Source organism: Peromyscus californicus, unplaced genomic scaffold (genome assembly GCF_007827085.1).
Source record: "Peromyscus californicus insignis strain IS unplaced genomic scaffold, ASM782708v3 Scaffold_3__1_contigs__length_106647218, whole genome shotgun sequence".
Taxonomy (NCBI): Eukaryota; Metazoa; Chordata; class Mammalia; order Rodentia; family Cricetidae; genus Peromyscus; species Peromyscus californicus.
This window is the reverse complement of record NW_026294551.1, coordinates 15,065,207-15,077,260: the sequence shown is the minus strand read 5'-3', so window position 1 is coordinate 15,077,260 and position 12,054 is coordinate 15,065,207. Positions and strand designations below refer to the sequence as shown.

Sequence of the window (12,054 nt, the reverse complement as noted above, 5' to 3'; positions counted from 1 at the left end):
GTTTATTTGGCTGGGTGATGGTGGTGCACACCTTTAATCCCAGCACTTGGGAGGCAGAGGCAGGTGGATCTCTGTGAGTTCAAGGGCTAACAAAGCGAGATGCAGGACAGCCAGAGCTGTTACATAGAGAAACCTTGTCTTGAAAAGCTAACAAATACTATTTCTTTTTACATTTGCATACTTGGTGCGTGTGTGGATGAGTCCATGTGGAGGTCAGAGGACAACCTATAGGATTCATTCTGTCCTTCCCCGTGTGGGTTCTGGGGATTGAAACTCTGGTTGTCTTTGGAAGCAGACTCCTTTCCCCACTCAGTAACCGTGGTGACCTGTGCTTTACTAACTTTTATAAAGGTTCCAGTCAGCTGAAGTTGAGATGTTTACTAAGTTTCCTCACTCCCTAGAACAGGGACCTCCTCTCCTTCAGACATTTTCCAGCTTTTAAAATGTTTTATTAATGTTTGAATTTTGACTTATAGCCTCAGACTTATGTAGCAGAGGGTGATCTTGAACTTCTGATCCTCTGGCTTTCACCCCTCTAATGCTAGGATTGCAGGTGTGTGTGGAGTAGGGACTGAACCCAGGGCCTTGTGCATGCTCAACAAGCACTGTACCAACTGAGCTACATCCTCAGATCAGTTTTTCAGTGTTTAACTTGTTTCTGTTTTTAAATTAAATTTAAAAATTTAAAATATACATTTAAAAATTGTGCTTGTGCACTTCATGTGCATGCATGCTTGCTTGTTTGCTTGCACTTTTACTTGAGTGCACATTCACCTTTGGCATATCACGTGTTACCTCTGGCCTATGTGTTGGGGTCAGAGGACAGTTTGATGGAGTTGGTTCTTTCCTTCCATCATGTGAGTCTCTGGATCAAGCTCATGTCATCAGGCTTGGTGGTAAGTACAACTCCAGGGCCTTTAACTAGTATTTTGCTTGTTTTTTTCCTCACTACATAGCTCTGGCAGGCTGGAGCTTGCTATGTAGACCAGGCTGTCCTTGAACTCACAGAGCTCCACCTGTTTATGCTTCTAGAATGTTGGAATTAAAAGAATGCACCACCACACTCAGCTGTAGTGTTACTTTTAAAAATTAAAAATAGAAGTCTTTCTGGACCAAAGGAATATCTAAATAAATTGATGTATTTATTTGGTGGAATATTACATCTTCAATAATATGATAAGTAAAAATATTACTGTGGACAGTGTTGAATTTGCTGAGAGGGAAAAGTACATTTACTGTCATGTTTATTGGGCTGTACCATGTAAAATATGTAAATTTTAATAGTTGGATAAAAGCATAAGCAGTAAAGTGAACACTGTTTAATTGATGAGATTATGATAAACCTTTATGTAGGATTTTATTAGTGTTACAGTGTTAATTGTGTGACGGCAATATAACATCAGAACAGTGAGATATAGTCAGCACAAAACAACCAAAATAAACCAACCTGAACAGGCCCACCTTCTACACAGCACAGCACACCTACTCATAAAGGGATACTGGCTTGGAGATGGTTTACAACCAAGTTCAATTCCAAAAGTATTCTCTTGTAGCAAATTAATTTCTTGCAAAGTAATACAGATTCTTGTGGCACTTGTAATTGTGTTAATTTACAAAGTCTTGCAAATAGTTTAGGTACTATATTCTGTGGCCATTGGATAATTGGATCTTAGTTAATCTTCCTAGTTTTGATGAAGGCTCATTTTTTTCTTAGTGTTTAGGCAGGACCTCACTGTGCAGGCCAGGCTGGCCTCAAAAGTCCACCTGTTTTTGCCTCTGCTGGGATTAAAGGTGTGTGCTATTACACCTGCCTGATAAAGACTAATTTTTAATGCTTTTTAAAAAAAGATTTATATACTTTACTTTTTGTGTGGATGAGGGTTTTGCCTTCATGTATTTCTGTGCATCATGTACATACCTAGTGCTTGAGGAGGTCAGGAGAGGGTGTTCGATTCCCCTGGAGCTGGAGTTATAGATGGTTATAGCCATCTTGTGGATGCTGGGAACTAAACCCAGGTTTTCTGCATTGCTGAGCCGTCTCTCCAGCTCCTAAAGGCTATTTCTTTCTTTTTTTCTTTTTCTTGGGGGATTGGGGGTTGAGATAGGATTTCTCTGTGAAACATCCCTGGCTGTCCTGGAACTCGCTCTGTAGAAAAGGTTGGCCTTGAACTCATAGAGATCCACTGCCTCTGCCTCCCAAGTGCTGGGATTAATGGGTGTGTGCCATCACCACCTGGCTTTAAAGGCTAATTTTTAGTTGCATAGAAATACCCAATATTGAGATTTCTCCTTCCTTCCTTCCTTTCTTCCTTCTTTGTCCCCTTCTGCCTCTCCCACCCTCCTTCCCTTTAACCTCAGACTTACTATGTAGGTGAAGATAACCTTGAACTCCTGATCCTCCTGCTTCCCATCTCTTTAGTTTCTCGGTTAGAGGGAGATGCTCCCTGTTATGTGCAGTGCTGAACGTTGAACTTCATGTATGCTAGCCAAGCATTCTATCAGTTAGCTATATTCCAGCCTGGGTTTTGCAGTTTGTCTTCAACAGTTTAATGGCACAGAGTCTGTTCAACCAATAAATCTGCAGTTTTAAAAGCCCTCATTTAACTTGATATAACATTAAACAATTTTTTGGAAAAATAATTTAGAAAGTATTATTGTGCGTAGAGAGTATATGTGTGCTCCTGTGGTGCAGCACACATGAGGTCATAGGGAAACTTCTTGGAGTTGGTTCTCTCCTTCTACTAAGGGGTCCAAGGACTGATCCCAGGTCATCGAAAGTACATATCAAGCATTTTATCCAACATGGTCTATATTTCCTTAGCTGGAACCACTTGACTTCAGTTATCCTCCTGCCTCAGCCTCTTGCTTAAATGGGCCTGTATGTGTGCACTGCTATTCCCTACATCAACTGCTTGTTTTCTTTCTGATTAATTGACAGTTAATTTCTTTCCCTATGTGTGAGTGGTATTTTGAGGCATGTAGATAGTATGTAGTGATCTGAGTAACTGATATATCACTTGAAACATTTGTTTTTTTCTTGCTGTGGGTGTATTCAAGATCTTCTCTGCTCGATGTTTTGAAGTCCATAATTCAGGGCCAGTGTCGTTCTGATGGCCACAGAACCTGACAAGTTCTTACTCAGCTGCACACTGGAGAGCCTTAGAGGATGTCTCCCTAGGTTTTGATGCTGAACGTTGTAGTAGGGTTCATCTGATCTTTGCCATGTTCCTTCTTGTCCTTGCATGCATGTCTTATAAAGAGCCTACTGATTGTTTCTTCTGTTTGGAGTTTTTCTGTTAGCATGTACAAAGACATACTTAGGATGTCTTCCTTTTAGAAGCAAAAAAAGTGGGTCTGAGTGCCTTGTGGCGGCTAATGCTGTGTTTCTTCCTTGGCAGTACTGGGGGAAGGACTGGCCAAGGGAGAGGCTGCCTTCCGGGCGGTGCTGTGCTGCATGCAGCTCAAAGGGAAGCTCCAGCTTGTGTCCTCCATCCTTGCCAAGTCACTATCAGGAGAGTCTCTGGTATGTTGATGAGCACGGCTTTGCCAACGTTGGGGCATGTTTGACTCCTCAGGATAATATGAGGAAAATAGTGGACATTTGGTGTAAGTGTAGTTCTGTCAGATGTCAAAATTCGTGACAATCCCAAGATGTTCATTGTTTTAAAATGAACTGACATTCAATCATTGGACCCTTGCCATTCATGATGGTATATATAAAAACCACAGGTACTTTTTGCTGAGTTCTAAAGTATAAGATAACCAGAAGACTTTCTTTTTAAAAATTAAAATCAGTCGGGCAGTGGTGGTACACACCTTTAATCCCAGCACTCTGGAGGCAGAGGCAGGCAGATCTCTTGAGTTCATGCCAGCCTGGTCTATAGAGCGAGTTCCAGGATAGCCAAATCTACACAGAGAGACCCTGTCTTGAACCCTGTTCCTCCTCCAAAAAAGAAAAAAAAAAAAAATAAAAACAAAACAAAACAAAAAACCACCAAAGCTGGGTGTGGTAGTGCGTGCCTTTAATCCCAGCACTGAGAGGCAGAGAGAGGCAGTTGTCTGAGTTCCAGGCCAGCCATGCAGCCATGGCTATGTGAGACCATGTCTCAAAAACCAAAACAAACAAAAAAAATAGAATTAAGTTTTTTTTAAAGATTAATGTACATACTAATGGGTTTCATCATACCAAATGGGTGTGTGTAAGTTAATATCCTTGTTTACTTGATGGGAACTATCTAGTTATATTTAGACTTGAATTTAATTTTTTTAATTATAACTTTTATTGATTCTTAGTGGATTTCAAAGATAGGTTTTTTTTTTTTTTTTGTTTTGTTTTTTGGTTTTTTCGAGACAGGGTTTCTCTGTGTAGCTTTGCGCCTCTCCTGGAACTCACTTGGTAGCCCAGGCTGGCCTCGAACTCACAGAGATCCGCCTGGCTCTGCCTCCCGAGTGCTGGGATTAAAGGCGTGCGCCACCACCGCCCGGCTCAAAGATAGGTTTTTAAATATATATATTTCCTAGTTTTCTTTGTTATAATTAAAGGGCTACTTTTTGTAACTTCATTTTTGGTTTTTCGAAACAGGGTTTCTCTGTGTAGCTTTGCACCTTCCCCAGATCTCGCTCTGTAGACCAGGCTGGCCTCGAACTCACAAAGATCTGCCTGCCTCTGCCTCCCAAGTGCTGGGATTAAAGGCGTGTGCCACCACCATCCGGCTCTTTTTATAACTTTATAGAGTTGATAATTTATAGGAATTTGAAAGAAAACTTTTTTTTTTCAAGTTTCTTGGTATTTTTCAGGCATCACAATGAAAACAGAGAAAGAAGAACGTATATAATTACCAGGCAGTGTAATTTCTCTGTCAGTTATGCTTCAAGTTGATAGGAATTTTGAAAATCAAGAGCACAGATGGTGAAAATACAGAAATTAGAAAAGTATTTGTCTGTTATGAAGTGTAATATTATTGCTCCACCACAGGGTCATTTAGTCAACTTGTAAGGAATTACTGTGCAGCGAATTGCTTCCTTAGTTTGGCGATGTCTCTGATTTCACAAGGTTTACAGATGTGAGTACAGCAAAGTGATGCAGCTGTTTAGATCTGAACATCTGTGAAGATGTAGTTACTTAGTCTTTCTCTTTTGAGACAGGGTCTGGACCTGGAGACAAACAAACTTCTGCCTTCCTCTACTGAGTGCTGGGATTACAGTGGCTAGGCACCCTTCCTAGGAAGAGAAGAATGTAGCCCAGACTGGCTTCAGCCTAGGGTCCTCCCTCGTCTTTCAAGTTCAGCAGTTACAGCTGTGCCCAGCCTTAAAAGGGTTTTTCCTATAATTATTTTATTGTTGTATCTGTTGGAGTTATTTTATATTTTTTGGTTTTTCAAGACAGGGTTTCTCTGTGCAGTTTTGGTGCCTGTCCTAGATCTCGCTCTGTAGACCAGGCTGGCCTTGAACTCACAGAGATCCTCCTGGCTCTGCCTCCTGAGCGCTGGGATTAAAGGTGTGCACCACCATCGCCTGGCTTGTTGGAGTTTTTAATTTTTAAAACAATTTGTTTTTAATTTTCAAATTTTCTGAAATTTGAATTTCAAAACTTAACAAGACTCCCTGGTTTCTGTGATGGTGGATACCCCTGAGTTCAGCATTTCATATATACAGACAAGCCTGTTAGCACCAAAGGAGAGGGAAAAATAGTTTTCGGTTTGCTTTTCTCATGTTTTGTTCTATACTCATAGCTTGGCAAGCATTTTATAGAATTAAAAAAAAATATTTTTTGAGGCAGGGTCTCCTGTAACTCTGGCTGGCCTGAACTCACTCTGTAGACCAGGTTGGCCTTGAACTCACAGAGATCCGCCTGCCTCTGCCTCCTGAGTGCTGAGATTATTTTACACCTGTACATCAGGTGAGTGCTTGTAGTAGCATGTGTACTTAGCAGGAACAGCAACTGAGTCTTTCTCCGTTAGGCCTCTTTTCCTTTCCCTGGCTGCCTGCAGCTTCTCAGTGACAGAGCAGCAGTGTGGAGGAAGGGAAGGGGAGCTGTGGTGACTACAGAGAAGCTCACCCGAGTTGTGAAACGAAAGAACTGCACACTGATGGTTTCCTGTCTTCATTTCCTCCTTGCAGAATGGGATGGTAACGAAAGATTTGACAAGACTCAAGACACTTCTCGCAGAGACGGAGGTGAGTCCATTGCCAGGCTCCCTTTGGGTGCATCAAGGCCAGTGAGGTCAGTGAGCATTCTGTGTTAGTCAGTCAGCATGCAAGGTGATAGGGGACCTTCTGTGCAGCTGGGTCAGGTCCCACTCTCAGAACACAGCTTCTTCTCAGGCCTCCTCTGCATCCCAGGTCTTCTGTTCTGACTAATTCTTCTTCTTTTTGCGTGTATATATGTGTGTAGTTTGTGTGTATGTGTATTCACCCATGTGTGGGCACACATGGATGTCTGGGTGTGAGTGCACATGTGTGCGTACATAGAGGTGGAGGCCTGAGGTTGATGTAAGATGTCTTCCTGATTATTTTCTATTTGTTGAGGCAGGGTCTCTCACTGAACCTGGAGCATACCAATTCTGGCTAGTCGAGCTAGCCAGCTGTCCTTGGATCCCTTGTCTCTGCCTCTTGAGTGCAGGGATTGTGGGGGGTCACCATGTCTCTGGCTTTTACACGGGGTCTGGGGATCTGAACTCTGCTCTTCACATTTGTATGGCAAGCTCTTCATGCACTGAGTCGTTTGTCTGGCTCCCATCCCTGTTATTCTTGTTAGTTATCTCTGGCCCCCAAATGGAAGGTACTTGGGTAATTTTAATTTTTTTCCTAAAAATTTTATGTGCGTTGGTGTTTTGCCTACATGTATGTCTGTGTGAGAGTATCGGATCTTGGAGTTACAGACAGTGAGCTGCCATGTAGGTGCTGGGATTTGAACCTGGATTCAGAGAAATAATAAAAAATTAAAATTTCCCAGGGGCTGGAGAGATGGCTCAGTGGTTAAAAGCACTGACTGCTCTTCTAGAGGATTCTGGTTCAATTTTCAGCACTCACGTGGCAGCTCACAACTGCCTGTAACTCCAATATCTGATACCCTCACACAGACATACATTCAGGCAAAACACCAGTGTACATAAATATAAATTGTTTATAAAAAAAACCACAACATTAGAAAACTCAAACAAGATAATCCTAATCATCTGTATCTTTAAAAAAAATTTTTTTTAAAGATTTATTTATTACGTACACAATGTTCTACCTGCATGTATGCAGGCAGGCCAGAAGAGGGTACCAGATCTAACTACAGATGGATGTGAGCCACCATGTGGTTGCTAGGAATTGAATTCAGGACCTCTGCAAGAGCAGGCACTGCTCTTAACTGCTAAGCCATCTCTCCAGCCCTCATCTGTATCTTTTTAAGGAATCTGTGACTTAGAAGATTTTTTTATATTGGGGAATGGTTTGAAAATGCCAAGTGTCCAGGTAACAGCTACAGAAGTGAGTGCTCTAGGGAAGCTCTTGCAGGGCTTTTGGAAGGCAGGGGCAGCAGTGGCATGTGAAGATACACAGCTCATCTAGGCATAGAAATATATTTTATTTGGATGTCCTATTTTATGTATTTATTTATTTTGGCCTCCCCCCCCCTTTTTTTTTTCAAGACAAGGTCTCTCTGTTTAGTCCTTGCTGTCTTGGAACTCACTTTGTAGACCAGGCTGGCTCCAAACTCACAGATATCCACCTGCCTCTGCCTCCGGAGTGCTGGGAAAGGCGTGTGCCATCACAGCCCGGCGGCCCATTTAGTTTTGATGATAAAATATAACTACATCATTTTCTCCCTCCCTTCACTCCAACTCTTTCCAAGTGCCTGCCCTTGCCCTCTCAAATTTATGGCCTGTATTTCTGTTCTGTTTCTGTTACTTGTGTGTATCTGATTTCAGGTATTATTAACCAGTTTGGGGGCTCTTCCCCAAGAAAGGCCATTTCTCTTGCTCTCGGCAGTTCTTAGTTGTCTCTAGTTCTTTGTCTAGGGTTGAGCTCCATGGTAACACATCTGTAGTGTCAAATTTTTTGTTTGTTTGTTTGTTTTCAGAGACAGGGTTTCCTGTGTAGCTTTAGCTGTCCTGGAACTTGCTTTGTAGACCAGGCTGGCTCCAGACTCACAGACATCCACCTACCTCTGCCTCTGGAGTGCTGGGACTAAAGGCGTGTGCCAGCACCGCCCACTGTTGGTCTCATTCTTGTTCAGATCTTTTATGCATTCACGTTGTGTAGACCTTGCTCCTGGAACTTAAAGTGATCTTTTGTGAAACACGGAATGCTTGTAGTGTAAGTAATTCCTCCTGGTTTATTTGTTTTTATGTATTCATATTCAATCCATTTTACCAAAAATTGGGTTATCTTTTAAAAAAGCACTCATTAGTAGCTTGATAATGACAGACTGTGGTGATTTTGATCTTCAAAGTTCAATTTGTTGGTCACATGGCAATATGGCAACAGTATTAACTTCAGATATCCAGTCTGCATTGCCACCATCCATTCTGTGTTATAAGACAGTCCAAATTTCATCTTAACAAAAGGTTTCTTTCACCTGAGTGTTGAAGGCTGAGGTGTGTCCAGCAGGAAAAGATCCAGAGGCTGTTTGATTTAGGTGCTATTGGCAAATAGTCAGTTGGCTCAGGGAGAAATAAGACAAGTGATAGAGCAGTGGCAGCTGGGAGGAGAGCGTAGGACAGACAGGGTAGATGTTTTAGACCTGCTCAGGATGGCAGAGTTCAGCATGACTTTTCGTTTTTGTTTTTCTTTCTTTCTTTCTTTTAAATTTATGTGCATCGGTGTTTTGCCTGCATGGGGGTGTCGGGTACCCTGGAACTGGAGTTACAGACAGCTGTGAGCTGCCGTGTGGAAGCTGGGAATTGAACCTGGGGCCTTTGGAAGAGCATCTAGTGCTCCCAACTGCTGCACCATCTCTCCAGCCCCCCAGGATGACTTTTAAGATTTCAGCCTGAGGCCAGCCAGATGGCTTGCTGCCATCTGAATTCAATCCCTGGAACCCACGTAGTGGAGAGAGAGAACTGACTCTTGCAAATTTTGTTCTGACCTCCACACTCTTGCTGCGCCATATGTGTCCAAAGCAAAGAAAATGTAATCAAAATAATCTCAAAACCAAAAGAGATTTCAGTGTGTGACTGTCTTCGGGGGAAGACTCCTTCTCCTTGAGATGAGTACTGGAGAGGCTTAGATGTGGAGTAAAGTTGGTGAATTTTGTTTTGCACATGCTGTGTTTGAGGTGCCCACCATGTGAGAGCTACTCTGGGGGCTGATTGGAAAGTGGAAAGGCAGCTTATGCTGTTGGTGACCAGTCTTGGCACTGTTAGTGACCCAGCAGGGACGTTGCAGCACTAAAGCGAAGTGTCTGTGAGGTACTTGTCTTAGGGAGACAGAGAGAAGAGACCCTCGCCTTTCAGCCCGTTGTAGAAGAAAGGCCTGTCCCAGATGGAAGAGGACTTGACAGGTAGGGTCAGGAAAGCTAGAACTGAGGAATCATAGCTGCCCTCTTTCTGGCCAGGTCACGCTTCAGGTGTTAGCAGGAGAGAAGCCAGCACATGAATGGCAGCTGCCTGCTCAGCGGGTCCAGAGTGTAGACTTTTCTTCAGGTAGCAGGGTGCCTTTACACTGTAGGGAGGGCATCTGGGAAGGACTTCATCTCCATGCTCCTGTAGTGCACTAGAAAGAGCAAAAATGTCACTTCCAAATAGATTTCTATTATTTTCTAATATTTAAATATTTGCTTTACTTTTATTTTATGTATGAGTGTTTTGCCTGCATGTATGTGTATATACCATGTGTCAGCAGTGACCGTAGCGGCCAGAAGAGGACATCAGGTCTCCTGGAACTTGAGTCAAGGAGGATTGTGAGCTGCATTGGGTCCTGGGACAAGTCCTCGTCCTTTGTAGGAGTAGCAAGTGCTTTTTACAGCTGAGCCATCGCTGCAGTTCCCTCTTCATTTTAACACTGAAAATACCCAAATTTAAACCAGCATCAGTCAGTACTTTTTATTTCTCTTACACCTCTTTTATTTGAAAATTGCAGACAGCAACAAGTAATGTCCTCTCTGGATGTCATGTGGAAGACTTAGATGAAGGTAAGTACTAAATTTGTCATAACTTCTGGTAACTCTTATTATGGCCCTTGCCTTTTAATTGAAGAATTTCTGGAGGAAAATCCCTGAGTATAGCCTCTATCGTTGGAGATGTAGGAAAGGATATAAACATTTAGAAGTAGGTGTAGATGAAAACAAATCTCTCTCTGAAACCTTTCCCTAGGTGAACTGAGTAATGATAACTCCACAGATACCTGTGTAGCTGAGGCTGGCCTTGATCTCCTGATGCTCCACTTCTGAGCACTTTGATTGCAGGTGTGCACCAGTAGGCCTACTCTCCCAGCCTGCCCTGAAGTGTCTACTCCATGCTAAAGTGGCTGACTTCTCAGGGCTCGTCTTCACCCGCATATTCAGTGTTAAAATGAATATTTATTGAGGTTCAGTGGTTTCCCCAAGTCACCTAGCTAGTAATGGATGAAGCACAACTTTTAAGCTTAGCCTGGCAGAATATCTGTCTTGTCCCCTAGGGAAGGGGACAGGAACGTGTAAGGATAGAAAACGGTGGTTTATTTGGAACTTCATCTAGATCAATCAAAGTCATTTGTATTCAGAAATTTATGCACTTAGCTCCTGTATATGCTTAACTGTTGGAGCTTCCTTTCTGTTATACAACATTCTGTAGTGATGTGCCCCAAATAGGTCTTCAGGGGTTTCTCACTCAGTGTGCAGTGGTTGCTAGACAGTCAGTTTTCATTCCTGAAGGAGTTTCTCATAGAAATGCATCCTGTGCTTAGAAATGACAAGCATCAGAGTCCTCAGAGAAGAAATTGCCCTGGGAGGAAGCCCACCACCTGTCAGATCAGAGTCAGCGCCACCAACCTGATTTAGCTGCTGGGTAGTGGCCTCAGCAGCATGCTGTTTTATAGAGTCGGTTGACTAACTTAGTTGATTGGTAGGGGCACCTTTGCATGTCTGTTTTAAATCATGTAGGATGATGAATGTCTTAGACATTAAAATGTTGGAAATTATGTCCTCATTACTTCCTAGGGTCTTGTAACGGTTGGCATTTCCGCCCGCCACCCAGGGGAATCACAAGCAGCGAGGAATATACTTTGTGTAAAAGGTAATGTAAGAAATATATATATTTTTGGTTTTTCGAGACTGCGTTTCTTTGTATAGTTTTGGTGCCTGTCCTGGATCTTGCTATGTAGACCAGGCTGGCCTTGAACTCACAGAGATCTGCCTGCCTCTACCTCCCGAGTGCTGGGATTAAAGGCGTGTGCCACCACCCACCATAGAAATATTTCTAAAACAAATTGCCTGTCTCTTTTGAAAGTGGAGATAATTTTCCTTCACTTTTTGAAGGCAGCAATTTAAATTCAAAGAAGATAATATGTGAAGAAAGAAAAGTATACTGAACAAGGGGAACGGTTTGTTTCCCATTTGAAATGGAAGCTGCACAGGTCAACACCAAATCATGAGACTTCAGTATTAAACAACAGTCGTGTAATGCAGCTTGTTTAGACTTTGTTCAGAAGGCTTGCATGCTGGCTGAACTTAATTGCTGGCTGCTTTTAGTGTGGGATTTACTTAGATGTGGTAAGTGGAGTTGAAATTAGTTCCTATAAACTGAAAGAGAGCACAAAATCAGTCATATTCAATTATTTTAGTAATTTTTCTGAAAAATATTGTCATGTAATTCTTATATATGGAATTTATGAGTACTTTATATTTGAAGGACTTTCAGAATTAATGATGTGACTCCATTAATACTTAGTTATTTCTGAAAATGTAGAAAGTAAACTGAAGTTCCATTTTAAAAGGTGAGCTCATCAGTTCCTTTCATAAGCATGAGTGCCTGGTGGGGCTTCGCCTAGACCTTGCTGCCCTGAACTGCCTGGCGTAGTGATGGATGCAGTCAAGATGACAGCTTGACTTTGGAGTGGAGACAAGGACCTGAACTAGTAAACACCGCG

The 12,054-nt window shown here is 42.4% G+C and overlaps 1 protein-coding gene across 5 annotated transcripts in view; it reads left to right on the top strand.

Moving 5' to 3' along the window:
- The window catches only part of Helz (helicase with zinc finger), a 156,825-nt gene that overhangs the window by 44,303 nt on the left and 100,468 nt on the right, over positions 1 to 12,054 (top strand). For all 5 annotated transcript variants that reach the window (XM_052759623.1, XM_052759626.1, XM_052759622.1 and 2 more), the window contains 4 exons: positions 3,399 to 3,523; positions 6,121 to 6,177; positions 10,069 to 10,120; positions 11,126 to 11,201. In XM_052759623.1, coding sequence (XP_052615583.1) covers positions 3,399 to 3,523; positions 6,121 to 6,177; positions 10,069 to 10,120; positions 11,126 to 11,201 — 310 coding nt within the window. The remainder of the gene's footprint in view (positions 1 to 3,398; positions 3,524 to 6,120; positions 6,178 to 10,068; positions 10,121 to 11,125; positions 11,202 to 12,054) is intronic.